Genomic DNA, 24673 nt, shown 5'->3' with positions numbered 1-24673 from the left:
CGTCCCATTTTAGCAACACCAAAGTTTGGCACTCTTGTAAACCGCTCAATTAAAATGTTGCTAGAGTTTCATGTATCTGCTAGGTAATATGCGCGAGTAAACATGCTTATTAAGCCGTTGAAAGCCGCGAAAAAAATAGAGCAAGAAATAGTAAGGGCCGGCGGAAAAACACAAGTGCAAAGCGGAGCGAAACACGCTACCAGTCAGATGTTCGAAAACCCACGCAGCGAGTACTAAGCGTGAGATGGAAACAACCAATGATAATGCCCGTAAAACATGCTACCAGTGAAAAGTGTGGGAAAATAGGTAACTTTTTATAAGGGAGGGAAGGAACGCAACAAGTTATATACGCAGGAAAACACTTGGCCAGTTAGAGGGATCGGAAAGCGTACAACAAGAGACTGGCACGGGAAAACAGGTAACTAGTGATAAATGTAGAAAAACACCGGAAGCACAAAGCGCTAAGCACTCGTCTCGCTAGTTGGTTTTCAATGCAGTTTAACTTGAAAATAACAAGAAGAAAAGAATACAGTACTTGAATACTCAAACATGAAAATCGAATGAACAAAGTGTATTTATGTACTATTTTCTACAGGTTTCTGTACCAAATATTTCCAGGCACCACGTTACAGTGTCAGCGATTGTTGTTCAAGGCAGCCAAGACGGGTGAATTGGATACAGTCCAAAAACTGGTACGAAAACTTTTATAATCTAAGGCATGCTTTTTGTTTTGCGTAATCCGAGCTCTTTTGATGATGAAACTAATTCCTTGTTGACTGGTGCATAAGTATTTGGCATGTTTAATTCCTGCGTGACGCTCAACTGATGGCTGAGAATGGCAATTGGTCCAAATTTTTAGCAGTCCGCTGAAAAACAACGCGTTTTGTTAGACAGCGGACTCGTAAAAAAGGCTTTCAACCATTTTTCGAGTTGAAAAGGGTAACCCACCAACCAACCAACCGATCGAACTTTCGAACTTAAACCGTAGGCTTCTTTTTTTAGTGGCTGTCTAATCGACTGTTTACTGGACTGACTGAATGACTGTTCGTACGACTGATCGATGGCCTGATTACCTGCGTAATTGATAGAGTGATTGACTGTCTGGCAAATGACCTCTTTCATTGACACACTGGCAAGCGAGCCAACTGATTAGTAACTGACTAACTCATTACTTGACTAACTTACGGAATTATTGTTTTATTTACTCAAAGGCTTACTGAATCACAATTGATTTGCTAGATCGATTTGCTTTGACAGGTGGCCTTCTTTAATGCAGACAAGGACTTCATTAAGTCCAAAGAGCACGGGTCTGGCAATACAGCTCTGCACATGGCCTGCAGGCACGGACATTTTGTAAGTATCGATCGCGTTTACTTTTGCAAAACTTTTTCACTCTCCTTTGTACGGCTGCCGCTAAATTTCTTGAACTCTCAAATTCTTTTGCGGAGCCTGTGACAGTCACAAACCAAGCTCGATGAGTGAATTTAGACCAGAAGTACTTTAAATCACAAAATGAAACAAACAATACAGCGGTAGAGGACCGATTTATATTTAGCTGTTACGTTGCTGTAGGTTTATTTGCCCTTTCTGTTTTCTTTGAAATGATTGGTTCGCAGGACATTGTGTTATATTTGTTGGAAAACGGAGCTGACATTGATATGTTTAACAATCACCACAACACGCCTTTTTTCCTCGCCACGGAGAGCTTACAGAAAGAGATATGCCAGGTAAGGAACAGTGATTTCACTTGGTTGTCCATCTCTTATGACCGCTTCAAAGAGAGAGATCGCGAAGCCTTATGGGAGTCGCACTGGACTCCGGATTTGGAGGTCTGGGTTGAGCTCTGGCTGGGTGATTGTGCTGCTTTCATGAGAGAGATGCTTTGGTCTCGCATCCGTATCATTTGATCAACTGACTGACTGAGTGAATGAATGACTGACGGATGGACTGACTGATTGACTGGCTGAACGACTGACTGGCTGAACGACTGACCGGCTGAAGGACTGACCGGCTGAAGGACTTACTGACTGACTAACTACCTTATGGTGTGACTAAGCGATAATTTTGTAAAAATTTTTTGATGGACAGCTTCTTATCGAATGGGGTGCCGACGTGATGAAGCGAAACAAAAGCAGCAAAACGGCGTTTGACTTGATGCGTCATTATGAACTCAAGAAATTCTTGGAAGGTAAAATATTACATCTTACACCAGCTCCTAACGTTTTTAACGCGATGCAAGCTTACCAGGTAGTCTATTCCGGTTGTTCAGAAGGTTACTTGACACTGCAATGCAACATCTCCTAATTAAATACATAGAACACGATATATGGAATGAATTGTATTCTGTTACTACTGTTAACCCTGAACAGCTTAACATCAGTATACTTACATAAGTTTACATACTCTCTATACATTCAAGTTACCAAGGTGTTGACAATGAAGGAGAATTTCTCAAACAACGAAGAGTTTTTTTAGTTGGTGATCATTTCCTGTATTTTAGTGACCTCAATGTTTTTTTTTTAATTTAAGGGAGATATTTAAGGAGAAATTAGATACTAGTTACTCGAAGAGGTTAATACTGCTCGTCATGTTTTGTTTCCAGCCAAGTATAAAGAATGGCAAGAGCTTGTCCCTAAGTTGATATCAGGAGACATCAAGAAACTAACTGCTGTGATAGACGCTCATCACAGAAGAGAAAAAACTATGGCCAGTCTCAAAAGCAGGTGATACTGAGATTCGATATCCTGTTGGTAGTATTTTGTTCTGGTTTTATCTAGAGCTGCTCTAGTCACCAGTGATTGTATCAAAGAACAGCCACGTTAACGCAAAGCTAGTGACATCGGTCGTAAAAAATAAAAAATCAGATTAGAACTTGAATATACACATCAGTAGTAAGAGGCAATTTTCCTCATGGTGGGATAGTGGGGGGGGGGGGGAGAGGGGCTGTAACAACACACCCCCCCTCCTTTTTCCTTCTTTTCTCCTGCAACGTTTAGTCTCATTAACTGTGATGAGGGGGAAAACAAAGCGTTTTAGCTCCGGGACTCCTAGAGGACGGGATTACCCATTAAGAAGCGCAACAATGAGAGCATGCAAATATAATACAAGCACGAAAAAGCTGCCAACAAGAGATGAGACTTAGTGAGAAAGAATGCACGATTCTTTTGTTATTCATCATGATTTCTTGTTAATCCCGCAAGGTGTGTCAGCGGTAGCACTCTACTCCACACAGCGTCCTTTTTTGGAGCAATCCCGGTTATCAAGGTACTCTCTGTGACAGAATGGTCGTTTCCTAACTCAAATGCTTTCTCAGTTATGCTTATCGGTATTATCGACAAAAAAAACATGTTTCGTTATTTCTTTACCGAGCTAAAAAAAAATTGACCATCTTTCTTACTCTTTTTACAAACATGACGCTATCGACATTGCTAATCCTAGCAGTATGCAGGACGTGCGTCATGTAAGAACTTCGTAATGAGCCCTGCTCACCGTAGAGTCTCTTTAGCACACTGGTAGAGCATCGGAGCGCGAAATCCGAAGATCTGAGGTTCAGTTCCTCATGGGAAGGTAGAATTTTTGTTTTCTTTGTTCCATGCTCGTGACAAGACGAAGAAACATCTTTTTTCCTTACCGAGCTCAAAAAAGTTAACATCCTTCTTATTCTATTTCTAATTATTATTTTTTATCATGTTTGTCATTTTCAGACCTTGCTCTCAGAAGGAGTGGATGTCAATACTTTGGACTACAAAGGAGCCACGCCCCTGCACAGAGCCAAAGATGCGGCCACCGTGGAGGTATGTGCCATTAACACAAGCTGGTCTTCACTATCGTCAAAGTCGGTGTCTTTATCTGAAGCGTAGAACGTTACGATACAGTGAAAATAAAGCGGAAGGAGAAGCAGTTGTAAGCCATCGGATGGCCTGGAAAAGAGAGTTGTGATTGGTAGTTGTCTTGTGCTTGTGACTCCGACATACTAAACGATTGAGTTATAGCGGAGTTCGCAGCGCGCGTAGCGTAGCCCCATACCTATAATAAACGGAATCGGAATCTTCTTACGACTATGATTGTCGATGTTCACTGTGCCATTAGCGCCCCTACAACTCCGAATACATCTTGGACTCCTAATTGGATTCCAACTGATTTTGTCACTTGTGGAAACCAGCCTTTAATCTGTATTTGAATTTTAATGATCCTTTTCTAAATCCTTCTGCAAATGTTGATTTAAGAAACAGGTCGGTGTAGCCGCATGCTTATTTGTTCGTTTGTTAGATTGTTTATATCCTTTCTTGATTTTGCAGCTTCTCCTCGAGGCAGGATCAAACATTGACTGTGAAGATCATGATGGCAACACTCCGCTGCATGTCAAATGTTACGGAGAAAGCGGAGAGCCTACTGACTTAGAATGCATTGAAAAAATGGTACGAAAAGTGTGCATGTAAGGAATCCTTCAAACATTAGTCAGGGCTGGTGAGCTTTCCAATCGACAATGATGCAGGTTTGAATCCGATAGCGACAGGCGTTCCAGTAAACGCCCGCGACCCTTTGTTTGATCTCAGGAATTTTAAACGTGGCTGCTTCTTGTTTTTCAGCAATAACGCGCATGTTTTTCATCTCGACGTTTTGCTTAGAGTTTTTTATTATGTTTATTAATTTTTTTAAACCTTTGTTTTGTTTAGCTGATGAAAGAAGCTCCTCTCAATATCAGAAATAATCGAGTGAGTACGAAAATGATTTTGCTTGTTATTAAGTTGTTTTTTTAATTTTGTTCTTTTTTGTCGTGATGAACGTTGGATCACGTTCCAGTTCTCCCGTCCCCCTTCTTCCTGTTTCTCCCGTTTCCGTTCTCGTTCCCGTTCTTTCCGTCTTCGTTCCCCCTGTCCCCGTTCCTCCGCCGCTCCCTTTCCACTCGTCTTTGCTCCCCTTGTCCCTGTCCCCCCCGTTTCCGTTTCCCACGTCCTCGTCCCCGTTCCCCTGTTCTTGTCCCCGTCCACCCTTTACTCGTTCCCGTTCCCGTCCTCCATTCCCTTTAAAAAGCAACAATCCTGAGTAGAGCAGAAATCGCAATTTTCTTTCGAGTTCCCTTAAATTTGACAATGTTTTTGTCAGGCTTTTAGGAACTACATAACAATGCTTACAGATCATCGTGACTTCACCTAATTACGTCATGTTCCCAGGCAAACTCTCGTGAGATCTACCAGCTTGCGCAGCACGGGTTTTGGGGTGGGAGGGGTGGGAGGAGCGGAGCTATATATACACAGAAGAGAGCAGTTGACATTTTATGTAATTTATCAGGACTTGATGCCTATTCACTGCTGCGCTATGCAAGGTCGGATAGACGCCATTCAGGCTTTGCTCTTCTTCGACACTGAAGGAATCATAAGGCAAAACTTGGAGATGGAAGGCGAGGTATTTAGGCTTTAAATTGAACAAATATTACATCACCCAGTTACAGATAGATCGGGTAAGACGTGACCGTTTGCAAACGGGTCAGTTTTCATGAAGAGTTCATCTTCCACGTTTCAGATAGTGATAAACCTTACTTAATAAGCTATTTTTCTGAGTGCAATGTGCTGCAGTCTAAGTAAATTTGGTTTTTTTTTTTTTTTTTTAGCTTTGCTGAATCGTTGAGTTTATTCAGCTCTTATAAACTAAATTACCGGACTCCGAAACTTTTGATAAGAATTTGTTATTTTAACTTCTTCAAATACTAAACAGTCTTGTTTCTTTTTCACTTTAGAAAACCCCACCTAGTCTTCTTCATTTGTCTGTGGCTAACGACTTTCTAGGTTGTGCGAAATGGTAAGCTGCCATAGATGATTTCTTTCAGCTAAGACACTTTTATTGATGTTAGTTTTTTGTTCTGGAACTTGACCATCCAAATAACAAAGTGCGCAGTACATTTTGCACGCGAGACCTTACACGTTTCCCGCCTTTTGCACTTGTTACAAATTTTCCCGCGCTTGTCACGATTTGCTCGTCCCATTTTACCTGTTACACACTTCCACGTGCTCTTCACGAGGTGCACGCTTTCGCGCTCTTTTTACTTGCTCCACGCTTTCGCGCGTTTCTGACAGTTTCACGTTTTCCTGCGTTACAAATGCTTTCACCGATGGTATGAACTTTACTGTGTTTTAAGGCCAGGCCCAAAAAGATAGTTTCAGTATCTTGTCCTGTATTGCTCATAGAACACTCTCGTGTCTTTATTTTAGGCTAGCAGAAAACAAGTTTGAATTCAAGGAGAAAGAAACAGATTTACTTGTGCATAAGATTCTGCTTGAAGAAGTTCCTTGGTAAGACTTTATTGATACAGCATCCAATGTAAAATATTTAATCTTGGCCTACAAACGAGTTTTTTCAAGACCAGTCGATGGATTTGTATACTTTCGCAACTGTTGTCTGATCTTGTCACATAACATCCTCTCTTTCATCGTTAGAGTGTCTGACTTAAACCTCGGAGGTGGCTGCGGTTGAAATCTCCTCCTTCTAAGTTGAAGTACTGCGTGAAAATTGGTTGAAAATAGTTAGCAAAAATTTTTAATGGCTGTATGGCGCCTGTGTGAGTCGATTACGTTAATTTTTACTCATTTTTTAATTTTATTTCATGAAGTGGTGATCGTGTGGCAACCGTCAAATTTCTCCTCGAAAATGGTGCTTCCGTCAATCCTACATACCCGGGAGGAAATACGTAAGGCTTTAATAATATGATTGTTGTGAATAGTCTTTGTTAATCTTACTATTAAATGGATTAAATTAGAATTCTGTACGTTATTGTCTTACAGAGCTCTTCACCTGACCGCAGGCTTGTCGAACGCTTCAGATCTGTTAGAGTTGTTATTGTCATTTGATGCCGATGTTGATGCCATGAACGATGACCTGTGTAGTCCGCTGTTTTACGCCGCACAGGCTAATAATCTGTATGCGGCAAGTCTTCTGTTAAATCAAGGTAAGAACTTTTGGTAACGAACGGACGAACAGATAGACGGTTCAATGAACGAACGAACGAAGTGACGAACGAATGGATGAGCAGATAGACGAACGAATGGATAAGCGGATAGACGAACGAACGAACGAGTCGACGAACGAATGAATGAGCGGATGGACGAACGAACTAACGAACAACGAACCGACGAACTAACGGACGGATAAGCGAAAACACGAGCGAACGGATGGACGGGCGGACGTAAGAACGAACGCGTAGACGAACGAATGGATTTGCGGGTAGACGAACGAACGAACGGACGGACGGACGGACGCACATAGGAACGAAAAATTGATAGATGAGCGTTAGGAAGGACCGAAGGATAGCTAAAAAGAACTATGAAACAACGAGTAAACTGACAGAAGGACGAGCGAACAGACAAGAAACTAATGGTAGAACGAATAGAAGAACAAACTAACGGAGGAATGGACTGACGTATGGAAGGACGGAAGAACGTAAGGACATACGGATTGATGAGGTTACGCATTTTAGTCGTGTTAATAGCCTTCTCTTCAGTACTCTAGCTCTAGTAATCTAGATCGATTGTGCTTTGGTCATTTTTTTACAGGAGCCAATGTGAGGACAAGAAACTTGCAAGGTAAGGCATAGCTGTAATAACACCAACCTGCATAGGCTGCGATTTTAACGAGCACTCTTTTCGTTTCCTTTCCTTTGTCAATTTTATATTTTTTTATTACTATATCTGCCATCACTTTCTGGTCAAAACACGATTCATTATATACATTTGTGGACATTCTTCCTTATCGTTGCCATTATAATTTCGACGGTCGTTCTGGATATCGTTGTCGTTATCCTCAGTAGCGTTACTGTTACCACTGCCTTGATCGTCACTGGTGTTGTTCCAGAGTTGCTAACTGTGATTTTAATAACTTCAATATCTATCCGTGTTGAATATTTAAATTTTCGGTTTCCTTGCAGGTCTGTCTGCCTTTGATTTTATCTCTGACTTCGAAGAGTGGATTGAATGCGGTTATTTCAGCGAGGAAATAAAGGCTAGATTAAAAGGTTTGTCAGCAAGAATACACTAGTATCTCCTCAGACGTCAAAATCCTATTATTCTCAGTCTATATCTGGCCGGGGGTAAATCGTATGATAATTTTCTTAGATGAAAAACTGTGAAATGGATTAGACATTTCGTCGCGAAGTGGATCAATTTGCACTTGTGTAAATGACATCTTTTTTCTTTTTTTGGTTCGTTTATCATATAACGCTTGTCTAGCCTTGCTTGTTTTTATCCTCTTTGTGTAATTGATTCTTTCCTTCTTTCGTTTTTATCTCTTACACTGGCGTTGAGATGTAATTACGAATATTATCAAGACACACCAGAGGAACGCGATCGCTTTAACAAGGTCATGATGAAATAGTGATAGGTCTTTCTTACCGAAAAAGTTTTAAGTAACCCGCTATTTTGGCAGCGATGTACAGCTTTTTCGGCCCTATTTGGCTCATCTGCCTGGCATGTCTGTCAAGATGGCCCATGAGAATCCTCTCTTACTTTTCAGCCTACAGCCTCAAGCATGCGCGGGATCTGGTTCGAGCTATAACCAAGAAAGTTAAGAACCAACCAAGACTTTCCACGTCACAGCAGCTAGTGGGTCGATCCCAGCCCGCCTTGTCGGCAATCGGTGGTGGTCATGTGCCTCTGATGCTTCCACCAATCAGAAAAGGAGCGACGAGTTGAAGGGCGTGATTATCAGCTGTGATCACGTGGAACAGGCTGCTGTCCTCGCTTCTTAGATCTTAGAAATACAAGAAAAGTCTAAAACCCTGATCTGAATATCGTACGCGCTTCCATTTGTAAATTGTAAAAAGTTTTAAAATGAGTGTAGTTAGTTCACCTAGTGAGCTTCCTAATCGGATATTGCATTGGTTTTACTCTACCTCGCTCTGTGATTGGTGCAACCCTTGCGACACTTTCTTAACCAATCAGAATCAATACTCAAACCAATCACGACGTGGTCAGTCATCCAAGTTTTCGTGCGCTTCAGACAATTTACTTATTTATACTGGAAGCTCACATTGGTTCTTTGTTTTTTGGGAACCACTAAACAATCTTTTCTCGTGAAGAGATAGTTTTTTAATGCTTTGATAATATTTATAATTAAAAAAAGCCCGCCGCTTAACCCGGTGTGTCCTTTAATTTTTTTGTAAATCCCCACTTCCTCCAAGGAAGGAAGCTTACAACGTAATAGCATAACGGCCCAAGGTCGGAAACATAACGACATAAACAAAAGATCAGCAATCCCTCCTTTTCGGCGAAGTCCGTCGCGCGAATCGAGAAAAAGGTGGAAAAAAGATCTCCATGAGTGAGGCGCCTCACTTGTGGAGCTACCGTCGCGCATCGACGTCACTCAAAATAACTCCTCGTAACACGCTAGTATCAATATTTTTTAATTTTTTCACCGATTTTTTTTAATCGGAGCTAGTTATTGATTATGAGCCACCTCGGATAGAAGTCCCCCTTTAGCTTTCCTTGTTTTGAGAGACAAGAATTCTCCTGTGAATTCGACACAAAAATTTCATTAAGAGGATCGCAAAGTCAGACTTCAGGGGAAGTCCAAACTTCCATTTTGGTATGTTCCAGTTTTGCTCGTGTTAGTTTTTTGATGAAATTTCTGTTCCGAATATATTAAAATCGGTTAGACTTAATATGAATTTTTGAAGCTGAGTTAATAATTGGTAAATGCAAAACGTAATTCGATCAGTACTGCGAGAGCTCGTTCGAAAGCATTTTTTCTACTACGGTTCTAGGCCCCCTTGGATATGAAAGCTCTCTTACAACCCCTTACGAAGTTGTATAAACTCAGGGATTTTCAGCGTCAGGTTTCAGTATGTAACGACTCTTTTCACTCTATAAAATAACGTCATAACCTTCCTATGCCATGAGGCTCGTCGAATTGTTGTCGTGTAAACCAGGCGCAAAGCTAGTATTCCTATTGCGTGACATACAGTGACGTTTGCGTGATTAAGTTTGAAGTTTAATATCGAGCCGGCAATGATTTGACCAGAGGATACAAATCCAAAAACATGCGTATTGAAAAGGAAGGCATTGCTCAAAATTAGATATTTTTGTCTTGTTTTGGTCAAAATTGGCGGGTTTTCGCATTGTTTGCTCAGGAAAACTTATTTTAGCTTTCAGAAGAGGATTAGAAATTCGGAAAGGTATCATTGCATTCATAAAATCGCTATTAAATGTTCCCTGGTGCTTCTTCGACGGGCTTCTGTAAGTATCCTGACAACTGCTCCTAATAACAACCTTGAATTTCCTTTTGTTGATGAGTTCGTTGACTTTGTATTTTGGTGTGCAGCAGGTGTTGATGTTATATAAATGAATGTATATGTTTTTCCTCTTAGACCATGCGCCGTTTAGTAAAGGCCTCTTGGTCTTAACCGGAACAGCTTCGTTCTTCAACATCCTGTTTGTATCCTCCACAAGACATTTGTTCTCAAGTAATCCATGGATCCAGATCGTGCATAACTCAAAGGTGAAGTTCGAATTTCATTCTTACTTTTGATGATAGTTATTTACTGCGGTCGTCAGTTCTGTGAGGTTAGTTTTCAACACAATGTTTGCATCGAAGACGTAAGATGGCCAGAGACGTGATGAAAATCAACGACTGTAGGGGAAAAATTGGTAAAATTTCCGCACAGCCCCATACTATTGTAAAACAAATCTGTTTTCCCAATGGCAATGTATTGTTTTAGTCCTTGTTTTCTCTATTCAAGAACTGAATGCATAATGAAGTATGGGGCTGTGCGGAAATTTTACCGAAAAATTTCAGTCTACTAAATACTATTCTCAATTAAAGCCTAAGTCCCAAAGGCAATCTATTGTTTTCTTTATCCTAGAGCTGTATGCATAATGAAGTATGGGACTGAGCTAAAATGGAAGCTTGAAGCTGAGTTATAGGCCTGACAGAATCTAAATCTGATAATAACTATACTTCCCATAACTGGCAGAATCCGTACATAAGTAATCTTATGTAATGCATTGTTTCATACAAATCTCAAGTAATTTTCAATTCTTTACTGAGGTCCTAAAATTGGGAGCCCTCTTCTTGTTTCAGTCACTTGTTTGTCAAATCTTTTTAGCTTTAAGATGAAAATGCAAGAGTTTTTACTTAAATAATCACTGAATTGGCCAAGCCGTACTTTCCCAGTACTTTTAAGTGAGGTGGCCTCTCCCATAACCCTGGTGGCTTCCTGGGTCTTCCTGCCTTCTATAGATTATAATGCTGTCAATAATTTTTTTTTGTTGAAAAGGCAAATGAAACGATGATGATGATGATGATGAATCTTTATTTTTTTCTTATTTTTCAGTTATGGCGAGTTCTGACCTCAACTTTTTACTATTCAAGTACTAGAAATTTGATTTGTGGTTCATTTCTTCTTTATTCTTTCCGAATCTTTGAGAGACGATTTGGATCTAAAAGATATGCAGTAAGTGATAACTAATGGTTCTAGGGCTGAGTGGAGTGCAATTCAGTTTGTAATCATGCAAGTGATTAAAAGAAAATCACAAGTATAATAACAGAGAGAATTGGTTGACAATTAGGAGTCCAGTGTTACTAATCAATCAATAAATACACCAGTTAACTTGGTAAAATGCATGAGAACAGTACATGCATGTGACATGTATTGTCCAAGTACACTGGCATGATGCGTTTACTATCCTCTTACACTGTCCAATTACAAGCATGACATGTATATAGTCCTATCAGTACTCAAATTGGGCTACTGATAATGAATCACATTCAATAATTTTGTTCAAGTTTCGATTAATATATTGATATATTTGATGAGACTGAATGATTTAACTGGTAATTTTTCATCGGTTGTAGAATTTTTTTCTTGTGTGTAGTCAAGTTACTTATTATTTTTATCTTTACAGTCGTATATTTTCTGTACCTCTGTAATTGCAATTGGACTTCAACTTACCTCAATAGCTGTTCTCAAACATTTTGGACATGAAGTAGGACTTCCTCCAGCAGGACTGTATCTTTTTGTCTTTTAAAACATGTTGTCATGCTAAAAATTATGTTCCATCAAATTCTTTCACATGACTTTAATAAAGAGTTATTCACTGTAAAGGAGGTGAATAATGGTGGATATTTATATGTACCAAGCTGCAAAGCATTGAAGTAAATATCCACTACTTTCACTAACAGTGATGTGAATTATTGTTTTAGTATATATGACACAGAACCAAAGAATAGTTTATTTCTGTCGATGTGCCCAAAAATGGTCAGAAATGTACTCTTAAGATGCAATTTTTTTTCCTTCAGTTGCTTATAGGGGAATAGTACTTGCCAATCACTTCCAAACTAGCCAATCAGCCTGTCTGTTTTGGCTTATGAATAAATCTCATCACCATAACTTAAGGGTTACCAGGATAGCATCTAATATCTCCTTACAATATCACCTCTGAATCACACCTTACGCTTAGGAGAAGAGAGGAAATGATCACCAGCTTAAGAAGCTCTTGACTCTTAAAACAAATTCTCCTTATCAGCACCTTAGCAAATGCACAGATAACATTATGGAGAATATGCATATTGATTTTAGGGTGTAAAGGGTTAAGATTATAGTATTTTCCTTACATGTCCTTCAACACTGACAGTTTTGGAGTGCTGTTTGCAACTCTTGTCAAGTATTTCTATGATGTCCCAGCATCAGATGCTATCACCTTCATTGGATTCCCAATCTCGGGAAAAATATTTATTTACTCCATGGCACTTCAGGTAAGTAGTTTTCCTTTTGGTCCTTGCACCAGGTGCAATTGTTTGCTATGTGGTGGTTTTGGGTTGCATTAGGAAAACAGAAGAATTCCCAATTTCTTCCTGATCTTTCCAGATGATCCTGAATATCCAAGATTTTGTTCTTGGGGAAAGATGTAAAGTTAATTTATTTGTTGCTGAATTTGTTCATCATGGTTTTAAAACACAATCTTTAAAATAATTATATTAAAAGTCATTCATTTATTTCTGTACAGATGCTGTTAGCTAATAAGGAATCACTCTTGGCTGGCATTTGTGGAGTGGTAAGTGCAGAAAATTCTACACGTTGTTAACCCTTTTTATTTGGCATATACTGAGGTTAATGCTAAGAAGTACTATTGTTTATGTCTCTGACTGGACGAACAATGTGTTTTCACAGTCATTTGCCTCCAATCTTTAAAATGTGTTGGTCAGTAAGGAAACCTGAGTGTATATGAAATAAAAATATTATACCATGGAAAGTGCTTGAATGATTTTTATTCACCTGGTGGAATGCATCTGAAAAGTTACTTGTTCACTGTGCTCACTTGTTTGTTTGCTTTTTTTTTTATGCATCACAACTCATGATTAAAAATTGTTGGGTGCACTCTCCATGGAATAACCTTTAAAACTCTGACCAAAACAGCATCTCTCTCTACAATATCAATACAATATCAAGTAGACAAGTGATGAGAATAAAGAAAGATATAAATTTAGAGGATTGTAACCAATGATTTCATGATACAAGTCTTGAAAAAATACAGTAATAACATTTACTACTAACTTGTGCATCCAAGAAATACTATAATTATTTGTTCTCCCCCTATTTTACAGGTAGCAGGATTTATTTATAGGTTCAACTTATTTCAAGTTCAACAGTGGTTGAAGTTGCCAGAATCCCTGACGTCAGCTGTGTCCAGAGCATTTGGTGGATTGTTTTCAACAGAGACTCCCCCTACTCAGCCCTATGCGATGGGTGCAACGCTGGAAATACAGAGAACACAGCAAGTGGAACATTATGAGCAGCAAGCAATGAGGGCAAGAATGGGACATCTTAGAAACAGGGTGTGTATATTTAATTGTTCCAACCCTATTTTCCCACAAAATGTAGTCACTGTGATCATCTGATGGATCAATGTCAGTATCTGTGCACAACTGTGCACCTTCCCCTCCGCTTACCCAAAAACAGTCAACTGATACCAAGGTAGGGTTAATGATGTAATGTAAAGCACCTTTTAACAGCCAATGCTACAGTGTAGTGTTGGTCAGCAATGATAAACCTTCCTGTGTAGAAATCCATGTTCTCATTTATTTAGCATTCAGCCCCAGCTCCCCTCACAAGTTTCCACTGTAAATGGACACCACAACATCAGTTTGTATATTCTCCATACTGTTCTCTATAAATTTCCTATGGTGCAAACTAGTTGAATTTGTTTAACAATTTTCTTTATACTTGTAACCTAAATTTGTGATTCAGGGGTAATATTGTAAAGAGAAGTTAGATGCTAGTCACTCCAGGCAGGCAAAGGATTAAGTTTAAAAAGTAATTTTTTAGTAACATCTATATTTAAATATTTGATGTCATCTAGGGACCTCCAAGAGTAGGCCAAGGATATGCTGATGTTCTCCTCCCCCCTGGGGGAGGAGGCTGGCTTTGGGGAGGGGCAGGTGGCCAGCAGCCGCCACCCCCGCCTCCACTGAATAACTGGCATGACAGAGGTGCTGATGTAGACAATGCTAACATACCTCAGCAACCAACCGTGGAAGTGTCAGAAGAACAGGTTGGTAGAAATTGTTTCTTTCAATCTTTGAACCACTCAAGAGTCAGATTGTGGCAAATGTAGCATATTTTGCCGTAACTGTTTGCAAAGATAAGACAATGTAAAGTTCTTCTTTTCAAGCTTGGTTTGGAAGGTGAGGCAAAAGTGAACAGTGGAATCAGGTAATCGTTTTGGGGCAAAATTTTAGGATTAAAAGGTGTTGATAAGTTTTGAAACATGCATCAGAACCCATGGTGAGAGTTACAGAGGATAGTTGGAAGTTTACAACACAAGTATTGAATATGCAGAGGTTTCAAAACAAGAAAGCTTCATTAGTTACTTGATAACATGTCGCTAGTTGCTCTGGTCGAAATTATTACCTTTTGGCCCTTATTGAACTTTTCACAATTATTTTTGCAAAGTCTGACTCCTGCTTTGAAACATTTTCAAACCCCTGAATGTGCTCTAATGGGTCTGATCATCACCAGCCTGTTCACAGACCACCTTTTTTCTCTTACATCATTATCTAAGTGGAGATGAACTAAAGAACACAGATGCACGGGAAGGTAAATCACAGCTAATGATGAAAATGATGCTGGAGGGTGGCTATATGCTGCTCTTATCCCCCAAAGAAAAAACAAAAAGAAGTGGTTTTGGACAGGCTAGAGTAATAATACTTATTTGAAATTGAAATTTTTACACACTTCAATCATTGAATGACTGTTTTAAGCTCAATCAATTTTTCATTGTTTGTGAAAGGTTCAGACTTTGGTGGAGATGGGATTCTCTAGGCTGGCTGTCCTCCATGCCCTGACGGCAAGTAACAATGATGTCAATGTGGCCACAAATATTCTATTGTCACAGTCTTAGCCTTGATCAAGTGTTGTTAGTAATGGTTCACTACAGCATCTAGTTCTATATGGCGACTGTCTGTCAGAGGATTTCTGTAAATACAGTGTAAATCCAAGATCAAAATATTACAGATGTAAAAATCTGATTTTGAGAGACTCAACATAAGTTGGTGTAACATTACTATTATGTTACGTGCATGTTAATTTTTAATGTAGAATAATTTTAACAGAGGAGGCAATTGGAAGCTTTATTATGTAACTGTGGTACTCTGGAACTACATGTACAGTAAAAAAGCCAGAAAAAAATGAATAAAATAAAATTACTCTAAATAGTGATGAATGCGTTTTACAGTGTTAAGCTCAAAACCAATGGAAGTCAACTTATGTCCTTTTTGATCCAAAGGTCCTGCGTACATGTTCAATCTAGGGTTATGCATTTAGATAAATTCTGCAAACTGATGTCTGAGATATAAAAAATTGCCTCCATTTAGTGCAAAAAATTTGTTTAACAAAATTATTAGAAATTATTTGTTCTGAGAGGCAAAAAGTTTTCTGAAAGCTTGAGGGAAATTTGAGCTCTGACCACCAGCCGAGTGTAGTTCTGAAAAGGCTGTTGTTGGTAGTTACGTCTAGCGTCTCCACAACTGTAATGGGAGTGGTTATTATATTTTCAAGACATCAGTCACAGCTACCAACCATAGTGCTTCTCAGGACTACTCTCTCCTGCATGATCAGACTTAACCATCAAGAGTACTCATCAGCTCTACACATGATTCAGAGATGGAAAATGATCCCAGAGGATCTCACCAAAAAAATCTGGAATAGCATGGAATCTGTACAGTAGAGAAACCAATTGATTTTACTGAAAAAAAGAAACTACCACATTTAACCCTTTCCCGTCCGACCGTGCCATATGGCACACGCGTGTACCACCCCTCAAATTCCCAAGCGTGCCATATGGCACTTTACATAGTAGCCAATTCTAACCAATAAAAAATGCTTATTTTTATTGTTTCTTCTAGCCTATTGTATTTTAACCAATAGGGTTAGAGTAAAAGCTCAGTTCAAGCCAACTTTCAGGGGTGGTGTTCATATGAATTTATTGAGAAATTGCGAGTCGAAATTTGTTTGTGAAGTTTTAAAATGGCGGCGCTTTTTGATTCAGATAGCGAGGAAGAAGAGTTCATTGGCTTCACTATTGAACCGGGGTTTGAAAGAAATTATCCCGAGTCAGAATCTGACATTTCTGTTTCGTCAGTTGACACGGAGGATTTGTCAGATCTCGATCTTAGCGATCAGGAAAGTGGCGAAGAAGACGAACAAGAGTGGAACGACGATCCTGGTCCAGTTGTTGTGAATCCGTTCGTCGCGAATACCGGCCTGGTCAGGGACGTTCGAGGTTATTCGACCATAAACTTTTTTAACCTAATGTTTAAGGACAGCAATTTTGACAGAATTGCAGAGGAAACGAATCGTTATGCGCGGCAAGCGATGGAAACAAAACCAGACCCTGCTTGGTGTGAAACCGACGCCGAAGAAGTGAAGGCATTCTTCGCACTGAATATCCTGTTTGGGATTAAACAATTGCCCGAAGTATACTCATACTGGTCCAGAAATCAGCTTCTCGGAGTCCCAGAAGTGCAAAAGATTTTTCCGAGGAATCGTTTTGCCAAAATATCGCAATATCTTCATCTAAACGATAAGAGAAGAGAATTGCCACGTGGGCACGCAAACCACAACAAATTGTTCAAAGTGCAACCTCTTCTCGATTCTGTTGTAGAGGCTATTAAAAGCGAATACAGGCCGTCGAAAAATGTTTCGATCGACGAGGCAATGATTCCTTTTAAAGGAAGACTTTCCCTTAAACAGTACATGCCCTTAAAACCGGTAAAGAGGGGAATCAAAGTGTGGGAGTGTGCAGATTCGTCGAACGGCTTCATTGGCGCGAAATTCGAAAACTCGAGCTTGTAAAAATTTGATTTTTTGTAATGATTTTTTGAAGAATTGACCACCGAGTCGGTCCAAAATAGCATTAATAATTCTTTATCACTTATTTTCTTCATTCAATAGATTAGTTAGATGTAGTTTGTCCTGAAATGTAACAATTTTCTGTGAGTTCATGAGCAACATGGATGGTTTTTGTTGAGATTTCTATTCACTTAATTTGAGCTCTTGATATTTGCTGAATGCATGCATAAAAGAAAATATTTTTGGCAGCAATGGAAAGTTTATTATCTTAGGAACAAAGTTTCTCTCTATTGTTTCTTGAATAAATGAGTAGTTTCTGATATATTGATTAAAATTTGAAGTGGTGTTACTTTGTGTTGATTTTGGTTCCCTTGCCTTGGGCAGATGGGGTAGTATTACACACTGTCACCCTTGGACGGGAAAGGGTTAAACAAAGATTCAAATCAGAGGAACTTTAATTCATACTACTTTTATCACCTAAAGTTTCCATTACGTTACTTAAAAACAAGTCGTTTAGCTGGCATTTTAAGTCTAATCATTCCTAGTGCATAAGCTATCTGCTCAGGACTAATGCATGAAATAACTGCTACATTTCTAAACTCTCCATTTATAAAACTGATTAAAACAATACTACATGGTAAAGGAGAACTAATTTTTTCAACCTAAGCTTTTGAATAAATACAAAGTACATGCATAAATTAATGCAAATTTTGAAGATTGAAAAAATTTTTGCTCACTCTCATATATTCCTTGGTATTGTACATTGTACACAGCATTCGGCTTATTAAACCTACATAATTAAACTTGCAGTCCTTCAAATAGACCACCCACTGTACACAATATAAAGGTTTAGGAAAGTTTACAAGATAGGTGAGCTCAAATCCTTACAAGAAAGTAATGAGAAGTAAATGACACTCAAGTATCCACAGAAAAACTTGCACAAGATAGTGCAATAGAATTCACAGAGCTTGAGGAAACCAAGAATTGTTTTGGTATAGTTAATTACATAAATAATTGTGTAATAGTATGCATCGAAGTCAAGTATTCCCTAACGATTGAAATGTAGTGTGGGAAATTGTAATTGAATGTGTTTTTTATCAAGTAATCAAATGATTGTGAAAGCAATTTCGAATGAAAATGAATGTGTGATTTCCCTTTTCTGTCTGGGATGGAATGCTAGTCCATAGAAATGTGAAATTGCCGACAAAATCATTTGATTACCAATAACTATGACAACAACACTTTACTTGTGTCATTCACCTGTTTTACCCTGTAACTCCCAAGATGCGATTGTTAACTCTCCCTTCTAGCTGCTACACAATTCCTTGACAACTAGTTACGAGAATTTAGTGTTATACAGCAACTTCTACTCGATAAGTTTGACTGTTCTCCTTACCTGTCTACTGAATAATGTATGGGATATTATAGGGAGAAGTTATACTTTAATCACTGCTTGGAGATAAGGGTTAAAACAACCAGAAAGTATGTAGTAACCCTTTTGGAGAGTAATTCTTAAGTCTATATTATATTCACCTCAGTAAGGGATGTTCCAGTTAAGTGCTAAGTAACCCTCAGTGTAAAAAGAGTGTGGATCACTATCCCATTGCCAGACCAAAATTATCTTTTTTACTACAAAAGAGTATACAATTGTCTAATAGTATTCCTAATCTATGTTGTCTGAGTACAAAAAAGATTGTTTATAAACCTTAAGTCCCCTCATCTTTTGAATTTTGAACACACTCTTCACTAAAATGTACAGTAATTGCTGAAAAGGACACAAGCTAGTTAATGTCCTAGGCCCAGTTATTTAAAACGCAGATAACGCTACCCAATGGATCAATTTAGCATTATCCACCTGATAGAGTTTTATCCTGTGGATAGCGTTATCCAACCTTTCAACAACCGGGGCCTGATCTTTTCACTTCATATCGACATTGGTAGCTCATGTGACCATTGACTAACCTTTATCGAATTGCTAACTTTCTTTCCAATCCCAGAGTTTTCTTTCAACAAACTGGGACCTTGTTAAAATGCAGTAAAAATCAGTTCTGCATTTGAGCCTTGCTGTCTTAACATACCGATGAGCTTCAAATATATGTACAACTTACACAAGGCAATGACCTCCCATAAATCTTAATTTTACTTAATCACATCTTGATTTAAGACCAGTTAAGGTCAAAACTAAAATCCACTTAAAACTTAGAACAAACTTAAATTCACTTTCACTAGTTTTTTGTCATGCTAATTTTTGAGCATACTGTGACATTATTACCATACTCAGCTCTCTCTACATGCTGTGCCTGTGGACATACTACTATCCAAGAATGAGTAAATTTTTTGAAGACAACAAAATTGCACAGGCCTGTAGGGCATGTGCAATTTGTAGTCTTTGAAAAATTTACAAGTGCTCATCACACCAAATTGCAAGAGAAATCATGGTATTACTTGTTAAAAATTTGCATGGAAAGACATCACAGAAAGGCAAGACAGATGAAATTTTGAAAGCAAGTATGTGCTATTTGTAATTTGCACTTATGATACAACTTTGCATTTGTATTACAAGAGAATGTACTCATTTTAAGCCAATCAGAAGCAAGTAATTTTCTCATTTACATTATTGAAAGTAAGCTTGCTCATTCACAAAACTCAAGCATGTCAGAATCCAGAGTTACTGTAAGTAAATATTAAATATTTAGAGTTCTTGCTGCATCTGCAATCTAATAGTCCCAACTCAGATGGCCATTAAGTAGTTACAAAGTTGTCTCACAAGTATGATTTGGCCTGTCAGTAGATGTTTAGCAGCCCCTGTAGAAGTCACTGAACTTTGTCTACAAATTGTACCATTGTGTATGAACTCTCCAAGCTCATTTCAACTTGGTAGACTTTTTGTGGATTCCTTGCCATAGAATTGATAGGGTATACAATATACCCTTTCTCAAAGTTTGCAGACTAATTTGTACATTTTTTGTAAAGTGAATGCTCACTTCAATACAGAAAATTTCTGCTTTGTAATGGAAATTTCACAGTAGACATTGATAAGTTTTCTCTGTTAAGTCTCAAAGACATCAATTATTCAACAGACAAATGAAATCATGCTTCTTGCTCTGTTCAAAATTTTGTGAAATGTTTAGGGAAATCTTCATTACTAAGACCCTTCCTCAAAGGGTTTAACCAAAAACATCTTGTTACCAGCTTCATCTGTAAAGATGGGATTCCTTTTGTAATGTTCTATTAAGTCTTCCACTCTGTCAAAGCTTCGTGGACCAATTTTATATTTTCCATCTGTAAAATTTACCCTAAAATGCTTGATTTTGTCTGGAGCTTTCATGGACACTGAATATCCTCCCTCCTAGCAAGACAAAAGAAAAAAATAGGATAATTGTGCTTTAGTTTTGAAAAACAATCAACCATGTTGTGTTCATCTCTGGGACCTAATACAATATTTTTTCAGCAATTAAGCATCTTTGAGAGAAAAACCAAAGAAAATCTTCAACAGCAGACCCTGAAATGAAACTGCTAAGGAACATGAACAGAGAAAAAACTCTGCTTCCATCTCTGCCCTGTTCTCGTGTATATTTCCATTTGCCCACATCTCTCTAATTATGGATCTGTTTCTAAAAGGCAACTTATGTGTAGCCATGGCAGACTCAGTGACAGTGACTGTTCTCTATACATTTCCTAAGGTGCTGACAAGGAGAATTTGTTTAAAACAATCAAGAGCTCTATCAGTTGGATATCATTTCTTTCATTCTCACAGCCTCAATGTGTGATTTAGGGGTAATACTGTCAAGAGAAATTTGATGTTAGTCACTCTTGGGGTCAGAGGGTTATGAACTTTTGTTATCTGGAAGAAGGTTCTGCAAAAAAAAGCTTCAGCTGAGAGCCCAACAGAGAACTTTTACAGGAAATTATACAATCCTGCAGAACCCTCTGATTGATTTTTTTAAGTCCTGGTTGTCCCAGAATCAAAAGTTGCCCCATGAGTCCCTCCCTGTTAATCTAATATTAGCATGCATATTTTCTATACTGTTCTCCAGAAATTTCCTACAGCACTGATCAGGAAAATTTGTTTAACAATCAAAAGATTCTTACACTACTTTTCTTTGTTCATCTGAATTAAACAGTTCCATTCAGCAGCAACATTGTTCAGAGAAATATCATGCTAGTAACACTTAAAGGTTGAAGGTGTAACTTCTTACCTGAGTTTCACTGACTCTTACTAGAAAATCTCCATCCGCTGCATTCCTATTCAACATCTTTTCAGCCTGAACCCTGGTGATTTTCCCCCAAAACCATGCCTCATCAACAAATGGAAGTTTCTTATGCTGAGGCAAAATCGCTCTTCGTGGTTCTTTACTTTCAGCCGCTGGCTCAGCATTCAGCATTGGCATTTTGCCTTCATTGTCTACTTTTACGATATAATTACTAGGGACCAGTCCTGAAGAACCATCCGACTTTTTTGCGACCCACCACTCAGGGTCATCATCAGGTTTCTCAATTATATCCAGAATCTCATCCTTTTTAAAACTAAGCTCTTCGGGATTTTTTGGATCAAAGTTATACAGTGTCCTCACTTTGTGAAGTACTGGTTTATCAGGGATAGATTTAGCAACTTTTGAGTTCTCTTCTGCAAGTACATAATTGGATGGAAACCAGCCTGAATCTTTTCCAATTTTTCCCTTCCACCAGCCATCTTCCTTCTTCTCAAGAACAGTTATTCTGTCACCTTTCTTCAATACAAGTTCATCATCATGTTGTGGCTGGAAACTGAATTTAGCAATTACAGTTTCTAATGCATTTAAAACATCCTGTGGAACAAAGTATTCACCAGGTGAATTCATAGCTCCATTTTCCTTTGACGATTTTCCAGGTCCTAAACTTTTTAACCAGTTTTTGGCATTAGGTTTGCTCTTTTTCACATAGTTGGAAGGGACATATCCTGTTTCATGCTTTGAGTTTTCCACATGCCACCAAGATTTGCTGTCATCGAGAATGACCAGTTTCTCATCCTTCTTAATGGAGAGTTCTTCATTCTGCGTGGCTTTGTAGTCGTAAAGAGCAATGGCATTGGTGTATGACATCTGCAATAAGAGACAATTCATGAATAATATCACTTTGTCAGGAATTGTGCGGCAATTAACCCTTTACACCCTAACATCAGTATGCATATTCTCCATACTGTTCTTGAAACATTTCCCAAGGTGCTGACAAGGAGAATTTACCTAACAATCAAGAACTTCTATAGTTGGTGTGCAGTTCCTGTACTCTCCTGACCTTACTGTTTGATTCCGGGGTGAAATAGTGAGAAATTTGACACCAGTCACTCTAAGGGGTTAACGAGCTTGAATGGAGAATTTGGCATGTTTAATTTTTTTTTCAGAGCGATGAAATTAAATCAGTAAGGAGTGAAAATCAAACATTTATGCAATGTAAGCAGCCAAGAAACAAATTATTTTCAAATCACTCTGACTTCCCTCTTATTTCTACCACAAGATTTTATACTTTCCAGCCAGCTTTGCTCACTGGGGTATTTTAATTTAAGGAAAATAGAAGCCAATTAACTTGTAAACGATGGCATGATTGTTTAGACTGTTTTGTTTTAATTTTTTCGGTTTTTTTTTCTCCTCAATGCCCTTCAAAGTGATAGTCATAGTAATACAGTTTATGTCTCAGGCCCTTATCTGAGTCATTTTCACTCTAGATCCTTTAATGACACTGAATCAGGCCGAAAATATATTTATGCCTGCAAACATAATCTCTATTGTTTTATTTTAACCAAATGATCAATCAGCAAACCTTTGGGCATTTCTCATTTCTTTACAATTACAACAAACTTCAACTCTGCTGGCAAACATCACTGAGCTTAAATCTGTAATGTGGTTCCATTTTCATCTTGGTTAACAATTTATTCACACCAGACTCATTTTTATTTACCTCTTTTTCCGAGACAACCATGAATTTGAGATAAAGAAAAATTAATATCACATTGATTAGAGAACTTTAACCCAGTACAAGAAAAACTTTGAACTACAACAGATACAGTTACTCATTGTCACTAAAGTAACTCTCAAGATTGCACTTGAAGGAACGATGAAGAAGCTCTGATCATTTATCATACGTAAATGTACTACGGAGAAAACTATTAAAACTGCTGAAGTACAATTTTTTCCCTCAAGGGAAATTGAAAATTGGAGTTGTTTCATTACAAATCAGCAGGGCGAGAAAGATCTAAAGAGAGTTTAAATCAAGTATAGAAAATTTAAACCCAAGCAATGTGATAACTTAAACATCTGAACCTTGTACTGACTGAATATCGAACCGATTGCTCATTCCACTTTTAGATACAGTCGTACTTTACCGGTGCTTTTTTCTTCTTTAATTTGTGTGAAGTCATCTGCTGTATTAGTCTACCATACGAAAGTGAAACAACGTTAATTGTTGCTGCTACTGCTAGCTCACATCTAACTGAGATTTCTCCCTAATTAGAAATACAGAGATTCCGCAAGGAAAAAATACTCTTACTTTCATAATATCCTTGCGCAATCGATGATTTTTATCCTAACTAATGTATTTTGCAAGAGAAAGTCTACTTAGAAGACAAAAGCTTTCATTGATTGGTTTTTAAGAACAAGGTGGTCTAAAAGAAGTAAATATTTAACCAAGAAATCTGAATTGTGCTGCGAATTTCACAACAATCGACCGGAAAATTTCAGTTTGGTGTAGTCCATATTTAGTAGATATATTTCTATGATTTCTGACAGAGAAATACAATTCCTCCTCCAAAATGCCTATTTCGATTGTTAGACCTCACACAGAATCAGCGGCGTAAAGAAAATCGCGTCTTTACGAACGCAAGGGAATGTTTAGTGCAGGGAATTGAATATCAATGCCACTGACGGTATACTAACTCACGATAGTTGATTCCCGTCCAGTTGGCACACACGTTCGAAACACAAACAATCTACCAGATAAAAATCTACCCAAGCGACCGTAGATTATTTACATTTGTGTTTTCCATGGATTAGAGAACAGACAAACAATATACAAACCAGGCCTACGGGATCCACGTTCGTAATTCTCTCCCTTACGTGAGTATTGTTGCATGCAGTAAAAGATGAGATAATATTGATAAGATAACTCTGTCATTTCATTTCCCCAAAGAATGGCTCTTTAGAAGTCAAAGCTCACCTTTTGATTACAGAAACCGAGTGAAAATCCTTTGGTGTGGAGAAAGCTTGTTCACTTTCACAGCGGAGAGGTCCAACCCGTTCAGAGCGCGGATTTCAGATTACCGCCGACGATGTCAACATGGCGGAAAACGACAATTTTAACACCCTT

The 24673-nt window shown here is 38.4% G+C and overlaps 3 protein-coding genes across 3 annotated transcripts in view; 2 read left to right on the top strand and 1 right to left on the bottom strand.

Annotated features, from left to right (window-relative positions):
- LOC113677764 (uncharacterized) overlaps positions 1 to 9123 on the top strand; it is a 21647-nt gene extending 12524 nt beyond the window's left edge. Inside the window, exons 21-37 of the mRNA XM_089209974.1 lie at positions 596 to 692; positions 1258 to 1353; positions 1617 to 1727; positions 2089 to 2188; positions 2603 to 2723; positions 3201 to 3264; positions 3705 to 3794; positions 4299 to 4418; positions 4677 to 4715; positions 5293 to 5406; positions 5738 to 5799; positions 6210 to 6290; positions 6608 to 6685; positions 6780 to 6943; positions 7548 to 7577; positions 7919 to 8005; positions 8503 to 9123. Coding sequence (XP_089066100.1) covers positions 596 to 692; positions 1258 to 1353; positions 1617 to 1727; positions 2089 to 2188; positions 2603 to 2723; positions 3201 to 3264; positions 3705 to 3794; positions 4299 to 4418; positions 4677 to 4715; positions 5293 to 5406; positions 5738 to 5799; positions 6210 to 6290; positions 6608 to 6685; positions 6780 to 6943; positions 7548 to 7577; positions 7919 to 8005; positions 8503 to 8681 — 1633 coding nt within the window. The 3' untranslated portion in view covers positions 8682 to 9123. The remainder of the gene's footprint in view (positions 1 to 595; positions 693 to 1257; positions 1354 to 1616; positions 1728 to 2088; positions 2189 to 2602; positions 2724 to 3200; positions 3265 to 3704; positions 3795 to 4298; positions 4419 to 4676; positions 4716 to 5292; positions 5407 to 5737; positions 5800 to 6209; positions 6291 to 6607; positions 6686 to 6779; positions 6944 to 7547; positions 7578 to 7918; positions 8006 to 8502) is intronic.
- Positions 9124 to 10010: 887 nt separating this feature from the next.
- LOC113680612 (uncharacterized) lies at positions 10011 to 15697 on the top strand. Its single transcript, XM_027197680.2, has 9 exons — positions 10011 to 10223; positions 10355 to 10485; positions 11321 to 11440; positions 11892 to 11995; positions 12621 to 12741; positions 12993 to 13040; positions 13591 to 13821; positions 14346 to 14537; positions 15276 to 15697. Exons 1-9 carry the CDS (start codon positions 10193 to 10195, stop codon positions 15384 to 15386), a joined length of 1089 nt encoding a protein of 362 aa, XP_027053481.2. The 5' UTR covers positions 10011 to 10192; the 3' UTR covers positions 15387 to 15697.
- A 2075-nt stretch (positions 15698 to 17772) lies between these two features.
- Positions 17773 to 24673, bottom strand: LOC113680711 (SH2/SH3 adapter protein NCK1). Its single transcript, XM_027197784.2, has 3 exons — positions 24524 to 24673; positions 21535 to 22416; positions 17773 to 20684 (listed from the first exon to the last, which is right to left on the bottom strand). The coding sequence occupies exons 2-3, from the start codon at positions 22414 to 22416 to the stop codon at positions 20481 to 20483; spliced, it is 1086 nt and encodes a 361-aa protein (XP_027053585.2). The 5' UTR covers positions 24524 to 24673; the 3' UTR covers positions 17773 to 20480.

This window comes from Pocillopora damicornis, chromosome 6 (assembly GCF_964200805.1).
Source record: "Pocillopora damicornis chromosome 6, jaPocDami1.2, whole genome shotgun sequence".
Taxonomy (NCBI): Eukaryota; Metazoa; Cnidaria; class Anthozoa; order Scleractinia; family Pocilloporidae; genus Pocillopora; species Pocillopora damicornis.
This window is presented reverse-complemented; position numbering and strand designations above follow the sequence as displayed.

Excerpts from the sequence above, each read along its gene's own strand:
- LOC113680612 (XM_027197680.2), top strand. The coding sequence starts at position 10,193 with ATGTTCCCTGGTGCTTCTTCGACGGGCTTCT. Across the intron at positions 11,441-11,891 it reads TTGGATCTAAAAGATATGCA|TCGTATATTTTCTGTACCTC; the intron begins GTAAGTGATAAC and ends TTATCTTTACAG. Across the intron at positions 13,041-13,590 it reads TGGCTGGCATTTGTGGAGTG|GTAGCAGGATTTATTTATAG; the intron begins GTAAGTGCAGAA and ends CCTATTTTACAG.
- LOC113680711 (XM_027197784.2), bottom strand. The coding sequence starts at position 22,416 with ATGTCATACACCAATGCCATTGCTCTTTACGACTACAAAGCCACGCAG. Across the intron at positions 20,685-21,534 it reads TAAGAGTCAGTGAAACTCAG|GAGGGAGGATATTCAGTGTC; the intron begins GTAAGAAGTTAC and ends TTGTCTTGCTAG.